Source organism: Tupaia chinensis, unplaced genomic scaffold (assembly GCF_000334495.1).
Source record: "Tupaia chinensis unplaced genomic scaffold, TupChi_1.0 Scaffold000673_1, whole genome shotgun sequence".
NCBI classification, from domain to species: Eukaryota; Metazoa; Chordata; class Mammalia; order Scandentia; family Tupaiidae; genus Tupaia; species Tupaia belangeri.
This window is the reverse complement of record NW_006160196.1, coordinates 899,100-910,725: the sequence shown is the minus strand read 5'-3', so window position 1 is coordinate 910,725 and position 11,626 is coordinate 899,100. Positions and strand designations below refer to the sequence as shown.

Here is an 11,626-nt window from a genome sequence, read left to right as displayed (position 1 = left end):
CGGGGGCGCGGGGGGGGGCGTGGCCAGAGGAAGGCGCTCGCGGCTCGGACTTCAGGAGTGCGATTAACGAAGAATAGAGGCGTGGCTCTGGCGTCGCGGGGCGTGGCCATGAACTCACGGCCGGGACCGAAGGGTGAGGTAAGCGGTGGGGGCGTGGTCGGACAATAGGGGCGTGGCCAGGTCCCGCTGTGCCCATCCAACGCCCCAGGTGTCGGTCTCCCGCTCGAGGCCAGAACTGTTTGGATTTAACTGTCAGTGGACTGCTGCAGTCTGGCGGTCCGGGGACCCGGCCGTGTCCTAGCATAAGGTCGGGGCCCAGGAGAAGGGGCGGGGAGTAGGACAAGGTAAGGCCCCGGAGAAGTAGGGGATGGGAGTAGAAGAAAAGGTGAATGGGGGAAATGGGCGTGGTGTGGGGAGTTGCCTGGCAGGGGACAGAGCCTCTGGGCACCGGGCAGGAAGAGGAGGAGGGTCACTGGGGGCGGAGCATTGATGGGGGCTGGGCTCTGACCCCCACCCGTGCCGCAGCCACCCCGCCCCGCTATGTGGCACCCTCTGGTCCTGCTGCTGCTGCCCCCTGCCCTGGCGCCCCCCTCCGCCGCAGCCCCTGTCCGCGATGCTGACGCCCAGCACAGCTCCTCGGATTTTCTAGGCCTCCAGAGCCTGCTCCAAAGCTTCAGTCGACTTTTTCTGAAAGTAAGTGGTTGTGGTGGAGGTGGAAAGTGGTACAGAGAATGGCTTCAGGATGATTGTGAGAGGCAGGCCGGGTCCAGGCAGGGGGACAGCAAGAGAGAGTCCGGGATGGAGAGACAGGGCAACAGGAAGATCAAGAGATAAGAAGGGGGGAGACAGGCCAGGAGGGAGGGAGACGGGGCAGAGATGAGAGACTGGGGAGAGACAGAGACAGGTGAGGGGCAGGAATAGCAAGGCAACAGGACAAAACAGAGACAGGGCAAATGAGGGACGGCAGATGCTTAGGCCCTAAGGGTCAGAGGACAGAGAGGGCAGGGAACAGAAGGGACCCAAGGCAAGGTGGGGGAGCTGTGGGGGGAATCAGGAGGTCCAGCAGCTCCCAACCCTCTCCTGCCCCAGGATGACCTGCTACCGGGCTTGGACAGCTTCTTCTCTGCCCCCATGGACTTCCGGGGCTTCCCCAGGAACTACCACCAAGAGGAGAATCGGGAGCGCAAGCTGGGGAACAGCACCCTCTCCAGCCACCTCCAGATAGACAAGGTGCCTGCCCCAGGCCAGACGCCCCTCCTGGGGTCTCCCCACCACCCCTGATGCTGCAGAATCTGTGCAGAGGGGAGGAGGGCAGAGGAGGAAGGTGGAGGGGAAAGCAGGTTTGCTCTCCCTGTCTCACCCTTTACCCACAGGTGACTGACAACAAAACCGGAGAGGTGCTCATCTCAGAGAAAGTGGTGGCGGCCATCCAGCCAGCAGAGGGCAGACCGGAGGAAGGCTGGAAGGTTAGGATGTGCCCCCGCCGGCGGCCAGGCTCTGTTATTTTCTGTAGCTCTGGAGAAGAGGAGTCATCCCCCCCACACACACACACATTCCTTCTGTGTGGAACTTATTCTTTCTGGGCCTCAGTTTGTTTTTATTTCCGTTCTGTTTTTAGATTTTTGCCATAGGGCGTTGAACTCCCTGGAAAGAGACAGAGTGAGAGAGATAAAGAAGATGGAATGTGAAAGCTCACCCCCCAAGAGGGATGGCTGTGCTACAATCCCTTCTTCATTCTTCTCTCAGGATTTCATATGTGCACCCAGGGTGATTTACAAGACCCCAGGTCCAAGACTCAAACCATAGGGGGTACAGTTTAACCTCCACACCACCTGCTGGCCCTGCAAAATACTTTTTGTTTAAAGAATTGGTTTTTTATTTTTATTTGTTCATTCACTTATTTTAATTTGACCAGAGAGAGAAAGAGGGAGAGAGAGAAAGTGAGAAAGCAAGCCACCAGGTCCAAGACTCAAACTGTGGTTGGCCAGGTGGGAGGGTCCAGCACCTCAACCACCAGTCTACCTGCTGGTCCCTTAACTTTTACTTTTTAAGAATTATTTATTGCGGACCAGCAGTTAGCGTAATGGCTATGTCACTGGACTCCCATGTAGTCAACCACTGTTCGAGTCCCGGACCCAGTGACTTAAACTCATGCCGGGCATATGTGCGTGCGTGCCCAAGATCCCAAGAGGAGAATGGAGGAGAAGAGACTGCAGCGTGGCCATCCTCCCTGTGGGGTTATCTCTCACTTTCTGTCTCTCTTGCAAGCGCATGTTCCCCACAAAAAAAAAAAAAAAAAAAACTCTCAAAAAAAAATCATTTATAGGACCAGCACTTGACATAATGGCTATGTCGATGAACTCCCATGTAGTCAACTGTGGTTTGAGTCCCAGACCTGGTGGTGTAAACTCACACTGAGTGTATGTGCATTCGTGCCCAAGATCCTGAGAGGAGAATGGAGGAGAAGGGATTGCAGCATGGCCATCCCCTCTAGGGGGTGATTTCTCACTTTCTATCTCTCTGTCTCTCTCTGCCTTTCTGGTGAGCACACGTTCCCTATAGCAAAAACCTCTCCAAAAAAAAAAAAAAAGATTAATTTATTATTATTATTATTATTATTACTATTATTAAGCTTGATCAGAGAGATGCAAAGAGTGAGACAACAAGCCACCAGATCCAGGATTCAAACCACGGTTGGCCATGTAGTAGTCCAGCACCTGCGCCACCACACCACCTACTGGCCCCCATCAAAGTATTTTTTTTTTTAAGAATTACTTTTCTGAGGCCAGAAGGTGGCATAGTGGTTAACCACAAGGTTCAAGTCCCAAACCTGGTGGCTTGCTTTCTTACTTTCTCTCTCTCTGCCCCTCTCTGGTCAAATTTAAATAAATAAATAAAATTTAAATGAAAAATACTTTAAAAAAATAAATAAATAAAACAGCCTCAGCAGATTGAAAACCACACTGGATGGGCCAGCCTGGGGCATGGTGGCTGAGAGGTCCGGATCCCACATGGCTGATGGCAGAGTTCAAGCCCAGGACCCAGCAGCTTGAGAAAAATGGGCATGTGTACCTGCTCGCCCAAAACCCCTACGGGAGAAATGGAGAAGAGATTGTGATGTGGCCATCCCCCGGGGGTGGGGGTGTTGCTTTCTCACTCTTTCTTTCTCCCATCAGGACACAAGCCCTCTAGCAAATTTAAAAGAAAACAAAACCAAAAAACCTGAGCAAGTGTGTGCACACACACTGTCAGGATCTCGGAGGAAGGAGGCCTGAGGAAAGGGGATTGCAGCATGAGCCCACCCCACTGGGGGCCACTCTCTCCTCTCTCTCTCTCTCTATCTGGTGCACGCTCACACACACACCCTCTGGCATTAAAAAAAAAAAATCCCAAAGTGGTTTCCACATACACATACAGTTTTTTTTTTTTTAAGTTTATTTATTTATATTCTTTCTTTTTTTTGTTTTTGTTTGTTTTTTCATTTTTGCTACAAGAGAGTATGGGAACCTACCAGAGAGAGACAGAGAGAGAGGGAAAGGCGAAAGCACCCCCTGCCATGGGCTATGGTCTCACCCCACTCTCTTCTCCTCCATCTCGCCCTCCTTTCGGGATTTTGGGCGTACACACACATGTGACTGGCATGCTGATCAAGCCACCAGGTCTGGGATTTCAACTGTGTGGTCGGCCCCGTGGGAACCAGCTCCCTCAACCACCAGGCCACGGAGCAGTTCCTACTTATTTTCTCCATGAGTGGGAGAGCCACACAGAAAGAGAGCAGCAGAGACAGACAGCACCCAGCAGGGTCCTAACACCCACAACCTACCCACACCCTCAACCTGCCCCAGGTCCCGGGCACCCACATACCTGGCATACTCAGGGAGGTCTCCAGACTCCAACCCAGAACCTCCCAGTGTGGGTCAGCCTTGAAGAGCATCGCATTTCACCACCACACCACCATCCAGCCCCCAGTTTTTTATTTTAAAAATTCCAAACCTACAGAAAAGGTTAAACTAGTACATTGAATATGCCTGTGTCCATTTTCCCACAAGCCAAAGTTTCTCAGCCTCGGTGCCATTGCTATTAAAGCAGAGGGGGCCATATTACTTTGCTAGGGTTGCTGAAACCAAAACCACAGACGGGTCGGGGGGGGAGTAAGTGGCTTAGTGGTTACATCGCTGGACTCCCACAGGGCCAACCACAGTTCGAGTTCCAGACCCGGTGACTTGAAAATCATGCCGGGCACGTGTGCGAGCATACCCAAGATTTTGAAAGGAAAACGGAGGAGAAGGGATTGTGACATGGCCACCCCCCGTGGGGGGTGATTTCTCACTTTCCCTGTCACTGTCTCTCTCTGTCCAACAAGTGCATGCATCCTACGCTCAAACAAATTTTTAAAAGAAAGAAATCAAACAATCCAGTTGTTTTTTTTCTTGGTGCTGCCTCACAGTGCGTCAAGGCGCCGAGAGAACCTGGCCCACACTCGCGGGCACCCCGGTGTGCGGGCCCTTCCCAGCATCCCTTGGCCGTGGACACATCGCCTTGAACTCCGCCATCACCGCACTTCTGTGACCGAGGACCCCGGCACAGTGAATCAGGGCCCAACCAAATTAACTCATCAACGACCCTATTGCCAATAAGGTCTCATTCTGAGAGAGGGGTTAGAGTTCAAACTATGAACCCTAATAATAATAATAATATCCTACAAGGCATCTGAGACCACGACTTGGTTTTTTTTTTTTTTTTTTTTTGGAGAGTCTTTTGCTATAGGGCACGTGTGCTCTCCAGAAAGACAGAGAGAGACAGAGAGACAGAAAGCGAGAAATCATCCCCAGGAGGGGGGATGACCATACCGCAATCTCTTTTCCTCCATTCTCCTTTCAGGATCTTGGGCATGCACGCACATGCGCGTCCTGCGTGACTTTAAGCCACCAGGTCCAGGACTCGAACTGCGGTCTACTACATGGTAGTTCAGCGACATAGCCATTATGCCATCTGCTGGTCCCGCCCTCTGACAATTTTTTTTTAACTTTATTTTAATTTGACCAGAGAGGGACAGAGTGAGAGCGAGAGCAGGAGAGAAAGGGAAAGCGAGAAAGCAAGCTGCCAAATCTGACACTCGAACCACAGTGGGCCATGTGGGAGTCCAGCGCCCTTAACCACCATGTCACCTGCCAGCCCCCCTCTGACAATTATTTAAAAAAAAAAAAAGAAGCCGATTTTATTTTTGATCCAGGATTTAGGATTCAATCAAGAATCATACATTGCATTTGTGGTCCTGATTCTTCAGTAAACCCAGAGCTTTTCATCTCAGTGCTCTGTCCAGTTCACTCTGCTCCGAGCCTCAGTGTGTAATCCTAAAGCTCTGTAATCCGCTGGCCTCATAAACCCCGAAGTGCTCTGTTAGAGCTCCCTTTTGAAAACCCCAAAATGGATTTTCAATCCGAGCGTATTCTGCAAACCTCAGAACTTACTTAATCCAAAAGCACTTGTGAGCTCAACTGCTCCGTGAACCCCGACGAGGGCATTTAACCCCAGAAGGGCCCTGTCTCCTGCAAAGTGGGTTGAATATGCCAACGGGATCGGGGCATCCTGGGCCACTGTTTGGGGTGTCAGTGGGTCTCCTTGTTCCTTCTCCCCAGGTTCCCAAGATGGACGAGAAGGAAGCCTTGGTGCCCATCCACAAGGCCATGGACAGCTTGCGCCCAGAGCCCCGCCCACGGGTGGCCTTCTGGATCATGAAACTGCCCCTGCGCAGGTCCCGCCAGGATGCCCAGGAGGGCAGCCGCTGGCTCGGCGAGAAGCAACACCGCCTTCAAGCCATCCGGGACGGGCTCCGCGAGGGGAGCCGCGGGGATGTCCTTGAAGAGGGGACCCCGGGCTTGCCCCGCTCCCGGCTGCCCCGCCGCAAGACCCACTTCCTGTACATCCTTCGGCCCTCTCAGCAGCTCTAGGGGACGGGCGCACCTGCACGTACCCCGCAGACCCCTCCCAGTGCCTTATGGAAATAAAGTTGTTTTCTTACATCTACATTGCTGAGAGAGCCCAGATCTGCCCACGGGCCCCTGTGGTCAGGTCACGGCGGGTCCCACAGCCCTGGTCCCTGAGCGTGACATCAGGCTGCACTGGTTTTCTTTCTTTCTTTCTTTCTTTCTTTCTTTCTTTCTTTCTTCGGGTCCCACAGCCCTGGTCCCTGAGCGTGACATCAGGCTGCACTGGTTTTCTTTCTTTCTTTCTTTCTTTCTTTCTTTCTTTCTTTCTTTCTTTCTTTCTTTCTTTCTTTCTTTCTTTTTTTTTTTTTTTTGGAGAGGCTTTTTTGTTGTGTTGTTATAGGCAGGTGTGCTGTCCAGAAAGACAAGAGAGAGAGAAAGCAAGAAATCAACCCCCAGGGGGATGGCCACGCCACAATCCCTTCTCCTCCATTCTCCTCTCGGGATCTTGGGCACGCATGCACACGCGCCCAGCGTGAGTTTAAGCCACCTGGTCTGGGACGTGAACCACGGTGGACTACATGGAAGTCTAGTGATGTAGCCATTACACCAGCTGCTGGTCCCTTGCACTGGTTCTTAAGTCTCCAGGCTCAGTTTTCTCAGGTAGACACTGTCTTCTGACTCATGCTTCTGTCACCTCCAGCTCCAGCCATCCATTCAGTCCCCAACCCAGTCACCTGCAGCCCTGTCCGCCCTCCCAGCCCCCAACTCTTCCACTCTGGCCCCATCTGCTTGGCCTCTATACAAGTTTCCCACCATAGCCGGAACCGCTGACCACAGACGCGGTGACAGAGACTGGCAAAGGTGCCCTCACAGCACTGCAGGTCAGAATCCAGGGTGGCTCAGCCCACCCTCTGCCGCCCAAGGCAAGGTACCAGCTTGCTGGGCTCTTACTGGGAGGCTCACGGGACTGGATCAGGCCCAGCTGGACAACGCAGTCATGGTTCCAGAAATGAGAGGGGTCATCTTTGGGGGACCATCCTGCCTGCACCATCTCCAGTCCCAGCTCTGTTAGCATCCACACCTACCTATATTCTCCCCTCCCTCCCACCCTCTCTTTTTAATTTACTTCTTAGATGTGATCTTGTTACATGCAGACCCTGCTACCTCAGCCTCCCAAGTCACTGCAACCGCAGGTGCATGGCCAAGCCTGGCTCCTTCAGATCAGGTCTCACTGTTACCCACCCTGGCCAGCAGCTCAAGATCCTTCTGCTTTTAAACCAGCAGATGGTGTGGTGATTAAGGTGCTGGACTCCCACACGGCCGACTGCGGTTCAAGTCCTAGACCCGGCAGCTTGCTTTCTCACTCCCCTCCCTGCCCCCTCGTCTCTGGTGAGCTTGTGTGCCCTGTGGCAAATTTTAAAATTATGATATAGGGACAAGCAGATAGCGTAATGGCTATGTCGCTGGACTCCCACGTAGTCGACCGCGGTTTGTGTCCCGGACCCGGTGGCTTAAACTCACACCGGGTGCGTGTGCGTGCGTGCCCAAGATCCCGAGAGGAGAATGGAGGAGAAGGGATTGTGGCATGGCCATCCCCCCTGGGGGGTGATTTCTCGCTTTCTGTCTCTCTGTCTCTGTCTGTCTGGCGAGCGCACGCGCCCTATAGCAAAAGCCTCTCCAAAAAAAAAAAAAGATATAATTTAAATATTTAAAAAGTTTTTAAAATTTTAAATTTTTTAAAAAGTCCTCTTGCCTCAGGGACCAGCAGGTGGTGTAGTGGTTAAGGTGCTGGACACACCCACATGGCCGACTACGGTTCGAGTCCCAGACCTGGTGGCTTGCTTTCTCACTTCCATACTCTCTCTCTCTAGTCAAGTTAATGAATGAATAAATAAAATTAAATATATTTTTTAGAAAGCCCTCTCGCCTCAACCTCCTGCAGAGCTGAGACTATAGGACTGCATTGCTGTGCCAGCTTCTAAGGTGGGTTGGGGCTCGGACTTGGGCCTCCTGTGTGACCTCAGCCTGCCGAGCAGCAGTGTCCCCTAGCACACGTTGCTGTGGCTGGACCAGCTCTGTCTTTTTTCTTCTTTTTAAGCCGGAGGGCATGCTCATGAGAGAGACAAAGGCAGCACCCCGCGGGGTCTAGGCACATCACAATCCTTTTCTGTCCAGTTATCCCAGGTGGATATAGCTGTGTTCACTGTGCCACTGCCCAGCCCTCCAAATTCTATTATAATGATTTATTCAATTTTATTTATTCATTCATTTATTTTAATTTGACCAGAGAGAGAGCCAGAGAGAAGAGAGAGAGAGGAAAAGTGAGAAAGCAAGCCACCAGGTCTGGGACTCAAACCGTGGTTGGCTATGTGGGAGTGTCCAGTGCCTTAACCACCACGCCACCTGCTGGCCCTTACCCTCCAAATTTTTTGGTTTTTGTTTAGGTTTTTGCCATAGAGCGCATGTGCTCACCAGAGAGACAGAGACAGAGAGGGAAAGTAAGAAATCACCCCCGAGGGGATGGCAACACTACAATTCCTTCTCCTCCATTCTCCTCCTGGGATTCTGGACACACGTGCACATGTACCCAGCATGTTTCAAGCCACCAGGTCTGGGACTCATACCATGGTCAACCTTGTAGGAGTCCAGCGTTTGACCACTATGCCACCTGCTGGACCCTCCCCCCAATATATTCTTTTAAGAATTATTTATTATTATTTAATTTAACCAAAGAGAAAAAGAGAGCAAGAGAAAGGGAAAGTGAGAAAGCCAGCCACCGGATCCGGGACTTGAACCGTGCCTGGCCATGTGGGAGTCCAGCGCCTTAACCACCACGCCACCTGCTGACCGCCCCCCCCCAAGTTTTTTGAAATAGTGATTTCACCACAGGAGACCATAGCCATGTTTTTTAAAGGTGATTTTATTCATGAGAGAGAGGAAGAGAGAGAGGAAGAGAGAGAGGAAGAGAGAGAGAGAGAAGCAGCCTAGAGAGGAGAAAGGGCCTTGTCACTTTGTGGCTGCTTTCCCCAGCCCTCCTGCTCAGCAGGATCCTGGCCACGTGCCCTCATGCCCGATTTGCTTAGGGGCCCGCCCAGGGAGCCAAGCCCATGGTCCACCATGTGGCTTCTGTCACTGCAATTCAGCTGGCTACCGACTGTGTCACTGGGGTGGACCAAAAATCTAAATTTTTTTTCAAAAGGTCACTTTTATTGATGCCAGGCCATTGTTGGGTTCCGAAGTGTGTGAGTCTGTGGGGTGACCCCACCCTGAGCCTGAGCTTCGAGGGAGATAGTGCATATGCACGTGCTGGGTGTGTTCTTCAAGCTTCCAGGACCAGGACTCAAACCCTGGTCAGCCATGTGGGATCTGGCTCTCTCTGCACAGCATTTAACCACTGGGCCAAGGGGCTGGTCCTCTCACCTTATCTTCTCATTCCCTGACTCTCATCTCACATAGTACCCTGACTCCCTCTCTGCCCTGTTCGTCTGTCTGACTGTCCTCCACGCCCGTCACCTCTTAGACTCCACGTCTACTGTGCCTCATGCCCGGCCAAACGTGGAAGCTCACAGAACTCGTCTTGGGTGGACTGCACACTTCGTCCCTCCCCAGTGTGTTCCTTACTCTCTCTGAGACTCCTCCCTCTGGGCCCACCGCGGAGGAGGCAGATACGGTCCTTTCTAGTGCCCGGTTCCTAGGAACCCAGACGCTGCGTCTGTCCCACGGGGCTCCTACCCCACCATCGCCACAGCTCAGACCCATCGCAGCACCTTCCAGCCAGCAGTTCCACCCTGAGAGCCCCAAGGCCCGCTCGGTTACCCGGCGCTGATGCTCCCTCGTGTTTTCTTTCTTTCTTTTTTTAATTATTATTTTTTTCCCCAGAGGGTGCGAGCTATTTGTCAGAGAGAGACAGAGACAGAGAGAAAGGAAAGTAGAAAAACCACTCCAAGGAGCGTGGTCATACTGCAGTAACTTCCCTTCCATTTCTCCATCCCACGGGGACTTGACACGCGCACACACATGCACCCGACATGCTTTCAAGCAGCTGGGCTGGGACTCCAATCACACTCAGCCATGTGGGATCCGGCTCTCTTAACCCCTTGGTCAACCACGGGGCTGGCCTATTTCCCTGAATTTTATTTATTTTTTTTTGAGAGAGATTTTTGCCTTAGGGTATATCACTCTTGGGAGAGACAGAGATAGTGAGAGGGGAAAGTGAGAAATCACACCCTGGGGGGATGTCCACGCCTCAATCCCTTCTCCATTTTCCTCCTGGGATCTTGGGCACACACACACATGTGCCTGTCATGATTTTCAAGTCACCAAAGCCAGGACTAGAACCGCGGTTGGCCATGTGGGAGTCCAGTGATGTAACCACTACTCCATCTGCTGGCCACCTGATTTTTATGTTTAATTTTGCCAGAGGATACATGCACTCACCAGAGAGAGAGACTATACCCCCCAGGGGAATGGTCATGCCTCAATCCCTTCTTCTCCATTTTCCCTCCTTTTGGGATTTAGGTACACAGGCACATGCATCTGTCATGTTTCTCAAGCCGCTGGGTCTGGAATTCCAACCACACAGCCCAGGCAGCTATGGGCTGGCCCTTTCTTGATGTTCTGATTGGGAAGAAAAAGTGTTCATAAAGGCTATGTCGCTGGACTCCCACGAAGTCGACCGCGGTTTGCATCCCGGACCCGGTGGCTTAAACTCACGCCGGGCGCATGTGCGTGCATGCCCAGGATCCCGAGAGGAGAATGGAGGAGAAGGGATTGCGGCGTGGCCATCCCCCCGGGGGGGTGATTTCTTGCTTTCTGTCTCTCTGTCTCTCTCTGTCTATCTGGCGAGCGCATGTGCCCTATAGCGAAAAACCTTTCCAAAAAAAAAAAAATTTATTGAACCACCCCCCCCGCCCAATATGACCAGACACTAAAGGTCACACTATGATGAGATAAATGCCCAGCTTGATGGGGCTGAGTAGAGGACACAGACAGAAAATACACACGGAGGGATGGAACTGCTGTGAAGATGAAGCAGCTCGCTGCTCTGGCGCACAGTAAGTACTGATCCGCCGAGCTGGGAGCCACAGGGCCAACTCCAGGTCAGACCCCATGACCTGAAACACACCAGGATATATGCCCGTTATCCTGACTAGCGGGACGGCCAGGAAGGGATCGTGGCCTGTCAAGAGGCCCTGTCAAGAATCTCTCTTTCTCTCCCTCTTTCTCTCTCTCTCCTGCTCTCTGATGTGCATATGAGCTTGCCCTCTCCCTCATGAAAGAAATAAACTTTTTTTAAATGACTGTAAAAAGTGAGTCATTCTAAAAAAATTTATTTATTTTTATTTATTTGACGAGACAGAGAGAGAGAGAGAGAAAGTGAGAAAGCAAGCTGCCAGGTCCAGGACTTGAACCGTGGTCAGCCATGTGGGAGTCCAACACCTTTAACCACCACGCCACCTGCTGGCTCCTAAACTTTTTTTTTTATTTAACTTTATTTTATTTATTTATTTTAATTTGACCAGAGAGGGACAGAGTGAGAGCGAGAGAAACTGAAAAAGCAAGCTGCCAGTTCTGAGATTCAAACTGTGGTCAGCCATGTGGGAATCCAGCGCCCTTATCCACCATGCCACCTGCCGGCCCCAGCCCCTAAACTTTTTTTTTAGTTGCCAGAGGGCACATGCACTCACCAGAGGGAA

The 11,626-nt window shown here is 51.9% G+C and overlaps 1 protein-coding gene across 2 annotated transcripts in view; it reads left to right on the top strand.

The window, feature by feature from the left end:
* DKKL1 (dickkopf like acrosomal protein 1) overlaps positions 1–6,015 on the top strand; it is a 6,866-nt gene extending 851 nt beyond the window's left edge. The window contains exons 1-5 of one of the 2 annotated variants that reach the window (XM_006160155.3): positions 162–344; positions 526–693; positions 1,090–1,230; positions 1,374–1,466; positions 5,640–6,015. In XM_006160155.3, the coding sequence (XP_006160217.1) occupies positions 541–693; positions 1,090–1,230; positions 1,374–1,466; positions 5,640–5,951 (699 nt within the window). In that variant the 5' untranslated portion in view covers positions 162–344; positions 526–540 and the 3' untranslated portion in view covers positions 5,952–6,015. Of the gene's footprint in view, positions 1–161; positions 345–525; positions 694–1,089; positions 1,231–1,373; positions 1,467–5,639 lie in introns of those variants that run through there. The other variant, XM_006160156.3, reaches the window with a different exon arrangement.
* Positions 6,016–11,626: the final 5,611 nt, after the last annotated feature.